The 15,980-nt window shown below is 47.3% G+C and overlaps 1 protein-coding gene across 1 annotated transcript; it reads left to right on the top strand.

Annotated features, from left to right (window-relative positions):
• Positions 1-1,810: 1,810 nt before the first annotated feature.
• IL21R (interleukin 21 receptor) lies at positions 1,811-14,643 on the top strand (the record flags this gene model as incomplete). The annotated part of the gene is made up of 8 exons (XM_082490471.1): positions 1,811-1,865; positions 5,035-5,140; positions 5,753-5,949; positions 7,323-7,474; positions 7,886-8,063; positions 9,237-9,330; positions 10,385-10,466; positions 13,580-14,643. The coding sequence occupies 8 exons, from the start codon at positions 1,811-1,813 to the stop codon at positions 14,492-14,494; spliced, it is 1,779 nt and encodes a 592-aa protein (XP_082346597.1). The 3' UTR covers positions 14,495-14,643.
• Positions 14,644-15,980: the final 1,337 nt, after the last annotated feature.

Here is a 15,980-nt window from a genome sequence, read left to right as displayed (position 1 = left end):
CCAATGGGCATTCACAGCCCAGAAAGCCAACTGTATCCTGGGCTGCATCAAAAGCAGCATGGCCAGCAGGGTAAGGGAGGTGATAAGGTCTTCCTGGAGCCTTCTCTTCTCCAGGCTGAACAACCCCAACTCTCTCAGCCTGTCCTCACAGGAGAGGTGCTCCATCCCTCTGATCATCTTTGGGTCTAGAGGAGTGCCACGAAGAGCCTTATAAGCGAAGAGGCTTATAACAGCCTTCCAGTATCTGAAGGGGGCTTATAAGAAAGATGGGGACAGACCTTTTAGTAGGACCTGTTGCAATAGGACAAAGGGTAATGGTTTTAAATTAAAAGAGGGCAGATTCAGACTAGGTATAAGGAAGAAATTTCTTACGATGTGGTTGGTGAAACACTGGCACAGGTTGCCCAGAGAGGTGGAGGTCCCTGGAGGCTGGACGGGGCTCTGAGCAACGTGATCTAGTTGAAGATGTCCCTGCTCGTTGCGGGGGGGTGGACTAGATGACCTTTAAAAGTCCCTTCTCACCCAAACCATTCTGTGATTCTATGACCTGCGCAAGGCCCTGCCAGGAGCTCTGGGTATCTTTTGGTGGCTGCAGCTTCCTGCCCAGTCTTCATCCGTATCACTTTCACAGGTGCTTCTGTGCAATCCCGTGCAGGGGGTTTTGCAGAGCTCTGGGGCTCTGCAGAGACACTCCTGCGTGCCCGGCCGCTGACAGTGTTGGCATGGCATGTGGGCTCTCCCTGCTGTCTATGCATCCTTGCAACTTGCTGCCAACAGAAGTACGTCCCCAAAATAACACAGGTTGCTTCTCCAAAGTCTTGTCCCCAGGCAGCCTAGCCCATTTCAGAACAGCTTGAGAAAACAGTGCTGAAATCTGTAGTGAGTATCAACAGCCAATACTCTGCAGGGAGCTCATTTTAAGTCTTTCTGTGCGCATCTGTGTGTTTCTGTAAATGTTAAATACTGTGAAAACACAGCCTTAATGTGTTATGTGGCTCGAGACCTGGTCTTGGAGCAGGGGCTGTGGGCTGAGCAGTCATTTGTATGTGATGCTGTTTCCTCATATTGTTGTAAACATCCTGCTGTCCTCTGCTCTGAAAACTTTCCTGTAGGTTCTCTTCACCAAGCTGCATCAGAACAGCCTTCCCCTGAAGTGAGTGCTGTACATCATTCTCTTCTGTGCCACATGGGAGGCTGTTGTGGGTATTTTATTTTTTTTTGTCTGGTCTGCCTTCCTGGAGTCCCTTAACTAGGTATTCCATGCTTATTTAACCATGGGTAGGCCAAATCAATGAGTTTCACAAACCTTGCTCATACAAACCCACAGTGACATTCGGAGTCTATTTGACTAATTTACTGTACAGTTGCTTAAGCCACAGCAATGTCACTTCTCCTAGTTGCAAGCCATTTCTAGTTGCAGGAAACCAATGAAAAAAAAATGGGTTAGCACTTAACCCAAGTGCCTTCCTGTTGCATGGATAGACTGAGGCTGCGCCACTTTGCTGCTTTCTCTGTGCACAAGCTGCTGGCGAGGAGCGGGGATCTCACTGACCAGGTTTATGGCCAGCTGGCAGGAGTGTTGGTCTTCCCTCCCCCCCACAGCCCATGGAGTAGATACATACAGGAGAGCTGAGATGATTTGCCTAAATCAGGCATTTTACTTTTAGACATGTAAATGAAAGCAAGATTAATTCCCCTAATTCCCCCTCAACCTTCAGCATATGGCTGAGCTGAGCTTTTAATTGGTTGTTTGGGTTTTTTTTAAGTTAGTTTGTTTTTTTTTTTCCTAGGACATCCAGTCAGAACCAACATGAGGAACAAACTGTGGCTCCAGAGTATTCCCTTCTTCCTTTTATTCCAGTACAGTAAGTTTCCAGATATCTCTTCCGGGCCGTACCCCCACAGGGTTTATCTTGGTGGCTGTTGGCACAGGCTCTGCTGAGATGTGCGTTGGCACAAGGTTGCCGTGGGACAGCAAGCACAAGATGGGGTACCAGGGGAGAGGGTTCCATAGGATAACGAATTATGGAAGAGGCTCCATGGGCAGTGGAGGACAGACACAAGAAGGTGCAGAGCTCAGCCAGGCTGGATACCACCCCAGGGAGCTGCACCAGTGGGGAGAGTGCAGAGGTAGTGTCTGCCTTGCATTGAAATGTCTCCTGTTGACATTAGAGTAGGATTCCACCCTCTCACCCTCACCCCCCCCAAAAAACCCCAAACTTTGCCATAGGAAAAGTTCTGGTGGCCAAGACCAGGATATACCCAGGTCTTATGGCCGCTCTTGGCAGGCCAGCCAGGGACGGTGGAGCGAATGTCTCCTGGTCTGAGCCCCTTTGCAGAGGACTGCGCTGTGCAGACAGTCACTCCCCCTTTCTGGCTGGTTCCTACCCACCGTGCAAGCTTAAGCTGACTCAGAGCTGACTTTCCGAACAGGTCAGCTGGACAGAAAAAGGCAGCGACAACAGTGTCTGCAGGGAACAGGTGCAAGTTTAGCATTTTACACGCTGCTTCTAGGCAGAGCATTGGACCTGCTCCAAACCAAAATTAGCAGAAGAGATTAATTCCTGCTGTACAGGACTATCGTGATGCCTGGTCTGAGTTTTGTGTAACACAAGCCAGGGAATTACCCTGTACTAATTTCAGTTTGGACCAAAGTAGATCTTATTGTTAAAAGTATTTGATTTCTGTTTCTGAAGCTGCCGAGGATAGACAATTCATCCTAGATCTAACTGGATTTAGGACACTTAATTATTCCCTTCCCAGTAAAAAGCTGTCTTCTACTTAATTTTGTTAACGTATTCTTGCCCAGAGATATACTCACAGCTTACCAGCTACCAAGGAATAGTAGTCCATTTGACTGATTAACATAATAGCATAGAATAATGCTAATTAGCAATGCTTATTAACTTATTAATGCTTGCTGCCCTCTCTAAAGGAAAGCAAGGGTTTTAAAACACCATTTTTGTAGGAGAATAAGTATGTTGTTCAGGACTCTGGAACAAACGGCGCTTGTACCAGTGCCCTCAGAAGAGCCTATTGAGGGTTCAAAATGAAAAGATAAAACTTAATGAAAATTTAGAGCAAAATTCTGAAATCAGTGTGAAATGAAAAAGTCAAAATGAAACAAAGTGACAACCACATAATTTGAATCACTTACCGTTTAGTAAAGCATATGTACACCCTTGGGCCCAGGCTGTTGCAAGCATCCCCAAATTTCTTCTGTCGCCACCCTGAACCTTTGTGGGGTGGGGGGTCTTGTGCACAAATCTGAGTGCTGCCCACAGCTCATTCAGGGAGAGCAGCGTGTGCTCTGATGCAATGGGACTAGGAAGAAGCTTTTGTGATGAGTAAGGTCAGTGGGAAACAGTTGGACTTTCTTTTCCTTTGAACTTATTCTGGTCTAGAATTAGTCTGCACCCTCCACTGGACATGCCTGCTGTGCGTTGTGACTGTAAACACGGAGACAGCTTGTTTGTGAGGACTATTTGACCCAGAGGGTGGAAGAGATGTTTCTGGTCCATCAATGCACACATTTCCTACATTCCACGTTGATTGTTCTCTGCACAGAGCATTCTCTTTAACTGTAAAATCAGGTATTGTGGTTGTAGCATATCATGCAGGCCTGCTTTCATCTTATGCAAACACCTCTTCTGAACACAAAGGGAAGGTAGGAAGCAGGGGGTGCAGCTTCTCTAGGCATGCAAGCAGCAGAATGACAAAGGGAGGTGAACATGGTTAGCATCAGAGGATTTGGGTGCCTGATGGCCGCGAAGTAGCACGTTCCCATCAGGCTGGGGTCAGTCCTGATGACAGGGGAGGACCCATGCTTGATTTAAGCATGGATGTAACAACCTTGAGGTCTTCCCCCAGATGATGACAATTTTATTCCCATCAACAAGGGGCGATACTGTATGCGTAAGGGATGAATAGTCACTGTAGCAGGTATGGTTTGCACCAGCACGGCACGCTGCGTCTCCTACAGGCCTTCCCTCGCTGTTATTTCTAGTGTAATAGTGGTGGCTCTTGTCAGCCCAAGATGCTGTCAGGACAGGAGTTGCCAGTGCAGACATTTCTCTCTGTACTGCCCTCTTCCCTGCCTCGGAATCCCGGGAGATAACTTACGTGTGTTATGCACAGAACAACAGTGCTTTTGTACAGCACTTATCACATAGCAATACGTGAGCAGAGCTCCTGCAGAACAATTAGAAGAGCATAAATGCTGCTTTGTGGTCAGTTTCAAGTTAGCTAATTTTCTTAACGGCCGGTGTAAATTCTACAATTGCCTCTCAAGTTCTCTTTAAAAGTCTGTTTCAGTTTAAGTGACTAATAAATTGTACCTATCACTTTAGTAACAGAATGATTTGTGGAAAATATAGTAATTACAAATTTGCAATATTTTTTTTGCTGAAATTCCATGAAAAGCACATTCCAAGCCTCTGGAGCTGGACATGAAAAGTATTGACGCTGCAGATATCAAGCTGTAGAAAATAGTAAGCAGAGAGAATGGTAAAGAAAGAATTACTAAAGCACCAATTTTTTTACATGTGCAAAGTGCCGTGTAGATTTCATAAAATGAAAACTAGACTAGCAAAGAACAGTACTCAATTTAGGAAGTGGCATCATTAAAATGTTTGAATATGCCACAGTTTCTGATTGGGTAATCATGCCTCTCTTGCTCGATAAGCTAGGACTCCTGCAGAAACAATATGTGACTGTGTAAGAGGAGACAGAGATAAGTTTGAAAATTCAGTCACAGTTTGGGCATTCCCTGGTATTTTGGCACGCCATTTGCTGCCACAGAATCTCTAATAGATTTTTTTTTTTTTTTTGGACACTTGTCTTACTGTCAATGACTTGCCTCCCTGTAGAGATGGAACACATCTTATGCTCCAAGACCAGAGACTTTCAGGGGAGCTGGCACAGAGCGGTCTGTTCCCTTCAGTGGGAGCCCTGAGGACTGTGTATGTTCATATAAAATACAGCTTGCTTCATCGTGGGAGTTGATAATTGTGTTTTCTCTTTCCCAACCTACAGCTACATGTTGTGAAAACCTCACTTGTTTTGTGGACTATGTACAGACCCTGTCCTGTATCCTGAGAAATGACTTGGGTGCCAGTTCATACAACCTCACTGCAACGTGGTACGTCTCAGTAGGATGAGCACAGTGCAGTGCTCATAACGTGGCCATAGCACAGTGGTGTCCTTCTGTCCCCTTCGCTAGGTAGAATTCTTGTTCTTGCTGCCATGCTGATTTTTACTTGGTACTTCACACTCCTGATATCAACTGGCTTCTCCCCTAGTAAAGGACCCCTGGTTCCTGTGCCCGCTGACTGCTACGCTGACTCTGGCTTCCTTGCCATTGTTTTCTCTCCTGCCCTGGGAACACCTTGCCCCTTTGCTGCTGTTAACAGTGGATTTGCGTGCGCTGAGGGCTCACGCAGCTTGTCTGAGCCCCGTATGGCTGCTCTTCTGCCCCAGCAAGGAAGTGGGTGCTGTCCTGGGCCGTGCAGCCCTGGTGAACACCTCTCCTTTCCACAAACACTTCAGCATCACTTTCCGACTTCTCTCAAAGATACTAAGCTGAGCAAATAGAAGGGGGGAAAAAATCTGTCAAAGTTCAAAGATAAATTTTTATTTGAACATGTTGCCTCTTTTTTTTTTCTTATTAACTTTTATGCCTGGTCAGCAATGGATTAGTCCACCTACAGCACGTGGTAGATGTTGACTTGTTTGTTTGTTTCGGTGGTTTTAGGGTTCCTGAGGAAGAACCAGAAAATACCGTGGCTGCCTGCAGTCTCCTGCAATTGTCCAGGAACACCAGTCACACACAGTACGTGTGCACTGTGGACATGACTGTACTTCTGGCAGATTTCAAAGTCCAGGTGGATGTTACAGAGATAGCTGATAGGCAGCATGTGATTTCCAAAGACTTTTATATGGCAGATAACAGTAAGTACAAAAATGGTGGATTTGATAAATACTGTCTGACCTTATGTCTACCTCCTGGGATAGTCTGGGCAAGGAGTGAGCATGGCAGCCAGTGGTGGGGGGCTATGTTTGGTGTGCACTCATCTACACAGAGCATTGTGCTCTTATTTTTGCTATTATAAACTACAGAAACATTTATGCCTGAGGCTGAGCTTAGAGCTAGCTTGGTCCCAGCCTTTTCATGGGAAAATCCCTTTTCCCCATGAAGCAGGAGGTGATAAATTTCCACCTTAGACCAGTCTCATACCTACTCTATGCAAGCGTTCGTTCTTGGCTAGAATCTAAAGGGCAGGAAGAATTGCTTTAATTGCAAATGCCACAAATGTCCTCGCAGGAGTCCCAGGAGGCTATTGCAGTGGACACCTGAACCAACATGACATTATTGTGGGTGGCACAAGCTGTCTCAGACACAATGGACATGGCGCTTCCCCTTTCTGGGGCAATTCCTAACCATTTCTTCTGCATGACAGGAAAACTGAGTGCAATCATATAGTTGACTTGGTGGAATGCTGGTGCGTTCTGATTTGTGCAGCAAACTGTGAAGAAAAGGGGTGGTTAGCCAGGCAGACGGGTACTACATGGGCATATGAAAAAGGATTTTTCTACTCAGATTCTTCTGAAATTAAACTTTACATGAGAAGTGTCATCTTTTTGACAAATGCCATAACATCTCAGGAAAGCCCCTTGCCTCCACTGACAGACTATATATCGGGTAGCGGTGCTTTGCATGTCTCCTAGATGTCCCCATACAGAAGTGTCATAGTTCCGTGACAGACCCTGCAGACTAGTACTTGGGGTTTGTGAATTACTGCTTTTCGATATATGAAAGCACCCTACAGCAGATACAAAAGCTTGTGTTTTAGGCATTTATGACACCAGCATTTGCACCAGGTTTATGCAGTGTCCACTAACCTCAACTTTTCCTGGAGTCTCTGTTACATTGAGGGGTATTTCCCTACTGTGCAAGGGACTATGACTACGCAGAGCCTTCCTACGTCATGAGAATAACAAGGTGCTCTACTCTTTACATCTCCCAGGAGGTATTAGCCCCTTGTGCTGTCTTCTCCTGCTCCTTAGGTGACGAGGAGGTTCAGAGATAGGCAGAAGGCATATTAAGATAAATGTGGGCCTGACTTCACTATACTGCTGATCTGTGCATAGCTCAGGACTGCTCAGCCTGAGAGGCAGGAAAGTTGTGGATGTTGTCCTATGTAGGAAGGCCCACCCCTGCCAGGGCAATTTTGCTCCCTACTTGCTCTGTATTGCTGATACCGTGCTGGGCCATCTCTTGTCTGCAGTAATGTTACGAAGGGTAACACCATCCTGTCTTTCAGTCAAACCACAGCCTCCGTTCAATCTGACCGCTGTGTTCTCAGAGGGTTACAATATTTCTTGGGAAACCATCTACCAGAACCCTGCTTTCTACTTTTTGAATGAGGAGCTGGAATATCAGCTGCGTTACAAGAGAAGGACCGACACCTGGGAGGTAAGTGAGATGTCAGTTTACCATCAAGTAGGATGTACCAGCAAAGAGGAGGCCAGTACAACCAGGACAGAAGCACCAGTGTGAAAGAAGGGTTTTCATGGTTTAGAAAAGGTGTCTCTTTGCTTGCCTGGCCTGTAAACATGCAAAACTGAAAAAAGAATCGAGAAGCAGAAGCTGTTTGAGAAGTACTAGACCCTGTGGGGAAGGCTAATGATTTGTTTGCTTCTCGTGCTGCCCTGCATGGAAGGATCCCAGGGTTCCATGTAGCCACTGACCAGCCAGAGCATGGCCTTGCAGAAACAATATGAAAGCAGAGGAGACTACCTTGCAGGGCTCCTCAGTGTACAGGAGTGGGGGTAAGGTGGGAGCAGTCACTCCAGCCCTGAGTGTTTGGTGTTTAATTGTTCACAGACCCAGAAGACTAAAGCTGTCCATGAAGATAAACGGACACTGGTGATCCTGCCATGGGAACTTCAGGCAAACACTGATTATGAATTCCAAGTGAGAGCCAGGCCCCGAGAACACACTGGCTACCGTGGATTTTGGAGTGAATGGAGTCCTCCGCTGACACTGAAAACCAGCCCTGCCGGTACATACTACCAGCTCTCCTTGCCCCTCCAGTTGGTCCAATGTCAGAGAATGCTTCCAGAACTCTAATCAAATCTAATTAATTAGAACAAATTCTAAATAGTCTAGCAAAGACAGGCATTTTTGGCTTGCTTACTGAGTACATGAACCCCAGGCCTGGGCTGATATGTGCTGTCTGTACTGACCTCCTCACTGCGCTGCAAAGCCCACCTCACAGCATGGCCCATGGGAAGAGGGTTTGGTGGGGTTGGCCGTAAGTTTGGATGCCACAGCAGGAGTGTAGCCTCTAGCTTCCTTTCCAGTGTCAAACATCCAGGGTCCTGCTTCCAGCTTTCAGAAACGGGGGAAGATCTAGTAGAGGTGCCTCCACTACTGGGGCTTGGTATTGACTTTAGCTGAGGGGAGAGGGGATTCTGCTCTCAGGGCTAAGTTCTGTGTATGGACTCTGATGTTTGGCCATGCTGGGCATGCGTGTTTTGTTTGGTAGCCACCACTCCCACTCCACAGGGATTGCACAGTACCTTATGCACAGAAGTACACTGGTGCTTGTCATGGTGGAACAGAGGCTATGAAAATAGAGAGTCTTTGTTCAAATAGAGCAGGGCAGGATGACTGTGGTCAATGTCAGCAGTGTGTGCTGAGCTTCCCTGCTCTCACTGATCTGCAGCTCGAACTATGGCAGCAGGGTCAGGCTCCATTTGCTAAGGGTTATCTGAGTTCTGGGTCTCAGAGGTGCATCTTTTCCACCACAGGCAGAGAGCAGTCCACATGCACTCATCAAGTCCACACTTCCTCACATGTCTCTGGACAGCTGCGTTCTCTTTTCGCTTCATGGATCAATCATCTGTGAAGGTGTCCCTAAACCAGGAGGAGATGGAAACACCAGGGATCTTTGTAGCAGGGAGCTGTCCTGCCCCAAACATGTTGGCTGTTGGTCTGTGGTGCAGCCGGGTTGTAGGGCAGCTGATGCACTGCTCCTTTCATTGGTGCAGTCTTCTCTGAGCATCCACATTCAGACCTTGTGTCTGGAATGCTGGGCCCCAGGTGACAGCCTCCGTGTCCCTAAAAGAAAGTCTAGGGTAGAAATCGAGGGTGTCTCCTCATGATCTCCTGCTTATTGGCCAGGGCACAAATGCAAGGTGAGCCTGAATGACCCTGTCTCTTTCTCCAGCAGTGACACCTACGGCAGGCATGGGATGGCTGCTGGTGTTTGGTGTTGTCGTGGCAATCACTGCCTCAATCACAACATTTCTGGCCAAACAGCGGAGGTAAGAATGCTTCAGGAAGCTGGAGTAAATACTCTCTAAAATTCCATCTGAACACAAGGAAAAACTTCTTTACTTTGAGGGTGGCAGAGCACTGGCACAGGCTGCACAGAGAAGCTGTGGAGTCTCCTTCTCTGTAGATACTGAAAACCCACCTGGATGCATTCCTGTCCAGCCTGCTCCAGGTGAAGCTGCTTTGGCAGGGGGCTTGGACTAGGTGGTCTCCAGCGGTCCCTTCCAATCCCTGTGATTCTGTGATTCCTATTCTGTCTTGTTAAAGACGAGGTGTTCACATGCAGCCTTCTTTGCATCATGTATAGCCATGCACAGACACAGCCGTGGGCCTGTGAGGGCCAGCAAAGTATGGTCCCCAGCTGGTGTACTGCCAAGAGCACCTTGCTTTTCTCTGGGGTTCTGCTGCCGTTCAGCTGGTTGTGACAAGACAATGGCACATGGGGACTGAGCAGAGGCCACCCAGCCTCCTGGGCTGTTCTCCTGGTCCTGTCTGTGCTCTGCAGTTGCCAGATGAGAGCCCCTTTTCCAAAGCTGACACAGGCTCTCCCTGAACGCTGGCTGGCGGTCTCTCCCCCTTTTGGAGAGTCACGTGCCCTTGCAGAGGGATGGGGTGCATGCTGCTAAAGAGGGCGCTGGGCTGGTGCAGCAGCAGGGCTGGCACAGCCCACGGCCACAGAAGAAGCGCACGGGGCAGAGTTCTGGCCTGCAGGTGCAGACCACGAGCCAGCCCAGCCTGAGGGGAAGTGCATTTCCAGTACTTGGTGCTTTTCCAGGAAGGAAAAAAATGGAACGTCTTTCCTTAGCGTGAATATTGTGTGTGCAAGCCCTGAGGGCTGGGGCCCCACCTCCTGTGAGGCTCACAAGAAAGGCCATTAGGTGGCTCTGAAGCACAAGTCATCCTTGGATCCTCAGCCACTTGCTAACTTGTGAGGCCGGTGAGGCTGGGCAGGTGATTTCAGCTGCTTGAATTGGATCCAGAGATGCTTTGCTTTGCACCTGTAATGTGTGCTTAATCCCAAAGCCTTTCTCTTTTCTCTTCCAGCTTGTGGAAGAAGATGGCTTGCATCCCAGACCCTGCTCCCTTTTTCAAACCTCTCTACCTGGTGCATAATGGAGACTTCAAGGTATTAAATGGGCTACACAAGTGGGTGGAGCATGTGACAAAGTTAAACTAAAAGGCTCATCATGGTATCCTGAGCGAGGGATTCTCATTAGGGCTGTGGGAGGGGGAGTCTATCTCAAGGGAAGGCCAAACAGCTCCAGATATAAGGACCAGAGCTCTCCAGTGTCTCTTCCGTGCCACGAAGGCCTGTGTCATGTCTGTGCTGCTTATCCCCTGTAGGTGCTGTCTCAGTGGGTGAGCTGAGCTCATATGTGACCTGTGAAGCCTGGGAACCTGAAGGGAGTGGACAAAGGGATACTAGGACAGTAACTGGGATTTTTCCAAAGCTCCTGTCCCATGCTGCCATCAAGGCCATGGAGAAGACTTCATTATAGAGCCAGATCTCCCACTCCAGCCTCTGCAGTGACACGAGCTCAACATTAAGCCTTGTAGTACTCTCTGAAGAGTCACTCACAAAGACAATAGCTATGCATATCATCCTGGAAAGATGGCGAGAGCTTTGGGGGCAAATAACTGCTGTGTGATGGGACAGTAGCTGTCTCCCTATGAAGGAAGTGTCTTTGAGTAGTTTTGCCTAGCCTCCCCAAATGCTCTTCTCATTTAACACCAGTCAAACTTGCTTCTGTGACAAAATGGCTTGCAAAGACTTCAGAGTTTGCTGGAGTTCTCAGGATACAAAAGTAAAAGAACATTGAGCTTCCATAAATAATGGTTATATTAAGCTGAAGAGCAACTCACAATGCCATTGTCAAACTGTAAAAGTGCCGCCTCTTTCTGAACAAGTTGCTGTTGTTACAGCAGCACTGATCAGAGGCACTTCAGTGTCTGCTTTTTGTTTCTGCTTTTTCTTAGACCCTCTGGGAGAGGGACAGCAGCTGGGCCCTAATGATCTTCATGTACTTTCCCACTGCTGCATGGCTGATGCTTGCAAGTAGGTTAAGCAAGTGGTGTTGGATGGGTGCCCTTCAAGCTGAAGCCTGCAGTGACTGTTTCACTTCCTGCCTTCCTCTTTCAGCCCTATTATGGCTTCCCATATCTGCACCAGAGGGGTACTTGCATCCTCTTGTGAGGCAGGTGGCATTTTCCTCAGGGAAGGGAACCAGGACCAGGTGGACTCAGTGTGGGAATTCCTGAGAGTCACAGGCTAGTGCTCACAGTGGAAGCGAAAGCCCCTCGCGTGCCAAGAGCCACGCTCCTCTTGGGGTGAAGCCGTAGGCTTCTCTGTTCTGTGGCAATTACATTCTTGCTAGTTTCTAGTTAGGCAGTTCAGTGCTGCTGGGAAGGGAATGAGCCTCAATTGCTAAACCTGAGTTACTTCTTGATAAATTTGCAGATTAAAGCAGTAGTTGCCCACACAGCCACAGCACAAGATGCACAGACAGGGGTGTCAGAGGATGTGGTGACATCACTAGTATGTGAACAGACTCGTCATTTTCGGCTGGCAAGAAACCAATTGATGTAGGGCTCATTCAACTGCATCCTGCCTGCATCAAAGCAAGCGGTTAGGTAATGTCTGTGAATAATGATCAGCAGATTACACTAGTCCTGGATTGGGTAGGAAGCAGTGAAAATGTTAGAGGAAAAGTTAAGACATAAAAAGAGAAGGGAAAGCAGAGGAACATCACTCACTCTTGTGTGTACATGGGTCCTTAGATTCATGTTGGGCAGGAATTTGCAAAGAACTGTCAAGAGGGAATAGGAAATATTCTGCCTACTCAATTCTAAGAAAGGGATTTCCTGCTGTTTCGTCAAATAGTCTTTTGCACCTTAGGTGCCTTTCTGTCCATTAGAGTTTTAATAATGAGCTCTTTGTAGCTTAGGTTAAAAATAAATTAAAATAGACTTGGTGCTTTCTTCTGTAAAGATTTTTTTCCATGCTCTGTGTCAGAGGGTAATAAGCTGTGTCACGCTGTTCTCTTCCCAAATACTTTGCTCATGTCTAGTTATGCTGAGTGCAGTTTGGGACAAGAAGCTGATACGATTAAGGCAGTCTGACAGCTGTGGCAACACCCAGCTCTCATGTAGCACTCTGTCAGAAGCCTTCACAGAGTTTATGAAGCTCAGTGTTGTTACCTACTTTATACAAAGCAGAAAGCGGTGCACTTAGAAGAGCTTTGACCCACCTTGGCCATTGGGCAAGTGTCAGACAGGGAGCAGAACCAAGTCTTGCGTCTGCGCTGTGCCCAGCCTCTGGACTGCTGAATCTTCTAGCAGGACTTACTGGCATTCGTCAGTGGCACGTGCCTGAAATGTGCTGTGATCTGAGTGTCTGATTCAGTGACTTCTCCAAAAAGAACAGAAATTTTTACTTTGTTCGGAGAAAGTTTACTTTGATCAGAGAAACCCAGAGGTGCCTTTACTCCCAGATGTGACTGAATGCAAGGGGCTCATGATCTAGAGATAACACATGGCACAGGGCAGAATGAAATACTAATGGTGATACAGAAGGGCAAGATTCAATGTGTGGCATTCCCTAATCGTCTGAGTAAGTGTTATTTGCGGCAGGTGGTGTCTACAGCTCTTTGAGGTCCCTATCCCCTGCCTACCTCTGCTTCTTTCTTGACACTGTGGGAGCAAAGACTGGTCTGGGGCATGGTTGCATACAGAAGATTGCGAGAAGCCTTGCCCTGACCCCTTCCCAGGGAAGAGAGGTGAGGGAAGTGACAGAGCAGGGCTATGTGTGTGCTGGGTGCAGATGCAGCACACAGGGGGAGAAGCCGACTATCCTTCCTGAGAGAAGCAGCATCCAGAACAAGATGGCAGGGGAGACTTGACGGCTTGGGTTGGGACCTCTGGCTGATGCGCAAAGGAATGCTGCTATGGGCAGTGGCATTCCTTGCAGCATAAAGAAAACTGCAAAGCCATGCAAACCTCTCAGAGCTAATTATTTTCAATTACTTGAGTCAGTTCTCCTGCAGCTGCCTGTGTCTGGTAATAATAGGATCTCATACCCTGCTATTTTGGATGAGTCAGTGATTTTAGAGTTTGACTTTGCCTCTAAAAGCGTAAGAGCTTTGGTCATTTCTGTGGAACCACAAACCTGATGACACTAACCCGTCTCTCTCTCTCTCTCCCCCCACCTCCCCCACCCTCCCTGTACATCCTTGTACGTAGAAGTGGGTTGGTGCATCCCACACGAAAATGACCCTCGATTTCTTTGAATGGGGAATAGTCCTTCCAGAAGTCCTAGAAGTTTACACCAGGCGTCCTTCCAATGGCACGTCAGAGGAGGAGCTGCATGAGCTGAGGAAAGATCTGCCTTGTAAGCCCTGCATGTCTTGCCTGACTGCCCCAGGTCAGGATAGCCAGTCCCTGCTGTCTAGTGTGAACAGTAGCAGTGGGACAAGGGACCAGTCGTACGGGCACTTGTCCATTGATACTGTGACTGTGGCTGATGAATTTACACCTTGTAACTGCCAGTGCAACTGTAACCGTGTGTACAGGGGACATGAGCATACCAGCGAGGAAGGTAGGAGTGCTGGAGAAACTGGTTACCCCAAGGTGAACATTGATGATGAAGACAGAAAGATATCCAGTGACTTGCATCTGGCTGACCTGAGCACACAGGACAAAATACTTGCTTCAGGCTCCGTTTCCACAGATCATCTGAGGAGTACAAATGTCCTAGCCCACCAGCAAGTAGAAGGGACTTTGGAAGGAGGAGTGGGGAGCATCCTAGAAGCCCTTTGCTTGCAGCCTCATCACTGGGATTTGGAAAATCCAGGTTCTCTGCCTTCTCCTGATGGTGAAAGTGTTTCCTACAGTGAAGGCTCCTATGACTTCTTCCCTCACACTGCAAGACCTGGTGACAGTTACCCTATGATCTGTGTAGACTTGGACACTATTGACAGTGGCTTTGTGGACTCAGACTGTGGGAGTCCTGTTGACTGTGAATTTGAGCAGAACGGTCAGACCAACTGTGGGTCCCTCCCTCTTGAGCAGGAGGGGGAGGACTTTCCACGGAGCTACGTCAAGCAGTGGGTCTCCTGTCGCTCTGACAGCCCTGTCAACGGGACACAGACAAACTAAGGACTTGATGTTGCCTTGCGGAGTGCGGGGCCTTTTCCATACTGTGCTAGGAGCAGTGTTAGCAAAATTCAGAAGAGAAACAAAGTTTACTTTGTGTGAGCTCTAGTGCATATATGGACTGTTACGTCCATAGAAATATATGCCTAATTTTATTGCTACTTATCCTGTTAACATCTGAAACTTGACATGATTGATTTTTTTTAAATTTTTTTTTTTTTTAGAATTCTAGGTCAAACTGCCTTGTAATGGCAGAAAAAGCAACTGTACCTTGAAAACTACCCTTTAGCTTATGTAGATGTGCCAGTTTTTTTGACAGTAACCTTATAAAGAGTATAGAACTTTAAATTATTTTCCCTGGTATTCTCACATGACTTGAGAGTTTGAATGTACATGGAGTCTTAGAAGCATAACCCATGGCAAGCATGTTTGTTACATTAAAGTTCCCCTATCCTTTCCAAGCAACACAGGTGGTGTTACTTTTCCTACTAATCTCTTTGGCTCTTTAAACCCAGCTGTAATAGTTTGTTAATTATGGAGGGTCCCGGCCTTGTCCATGGGGTATGATCAAAAACAGTTCCCATAGAATCATCACAGAACTGTGTGTCCAAGAGACCAAACACAGCTTGGGTCTCAGAAAGACTTTGCCTTTCCAGGTGGAGTCTACAAAGGAAAAGTCTTCAAAACACATATAATTCCAGACTAGCTTTTGCTACCAGGGCTTTCTCCTAGCATTTTCCAAGCATGTTAACTGAAACATTGAGCAGCTTTTAGAACTATGCAGAAATTTCAGAAATGTCCTACCTGGATGTGCCTGCAACTCCACCTTCTGCCTTGGACCTGGTCTGCTGTAGTTAAGAGGTCAGTAGCACAAAGTTTGAGCAATTTCTGCTAGCTAATAAAGCCAACCATGACAATCCCATTTGCACTGTAACTGTAAATATGTTTCCCTCTGACATCTCTGCATCTGTTTTGTTTAGGATAATTGTCTTTGAAAGTTACTGTAGTACTGATATTGAATGCGATGACCTACACCTTATGTAGGCATAGTGCTACTAACCCATGGGGCTGGAAGATCTTACACTGAGAGAACCTTTGTGGTGAATGATGTATGTTTCCAGTGCAGTAATAATGTTGTTACTGTGATACCAATAAACTCTCTTCCCTCTCCCTCATCTTCCCCTCAAGACTTTAGCCAACCCCACAGCTCCCTAAACAAGAGGGAGCACTGTAATGAAGAGAAGCTGTTTCTTTCACAGGTGAGTGCTGGTTTGATTATTCAGAACAGCCATGGTCTCTACTACGTTGATTTTGAACCTACAGGGCTCAGCTTTGCTCATGTTATTACTCCCTCAATATACCCCTAGCTCAGGGCCTTCCTGGGCGCTGCCCCAAGATACCAGGTTTTTTGGTTCCTTCCCTCCTTATTTTCCATTTTTCTTGTCATCTTCTGTGGTAAGTCGTGAGAGGCATTGCCTTGGCCTGCTCA

The sequence above is a fragment of the Vanellus vanellus genome, assembly GCF_965231255.1.
Source record: "Vanellus vanellus genome assembly, chromosome: 14".
NCBI lineage: Eukaryota > Metazoa > Chordata > Aves > Charadriiformes > Charadriidae > Vanellus > Vanellus vanellus.
Note: the sequence above shows the minus strand (reverse complement) of the source record. Positions and strands in the feature narration are given on the sequence as shown.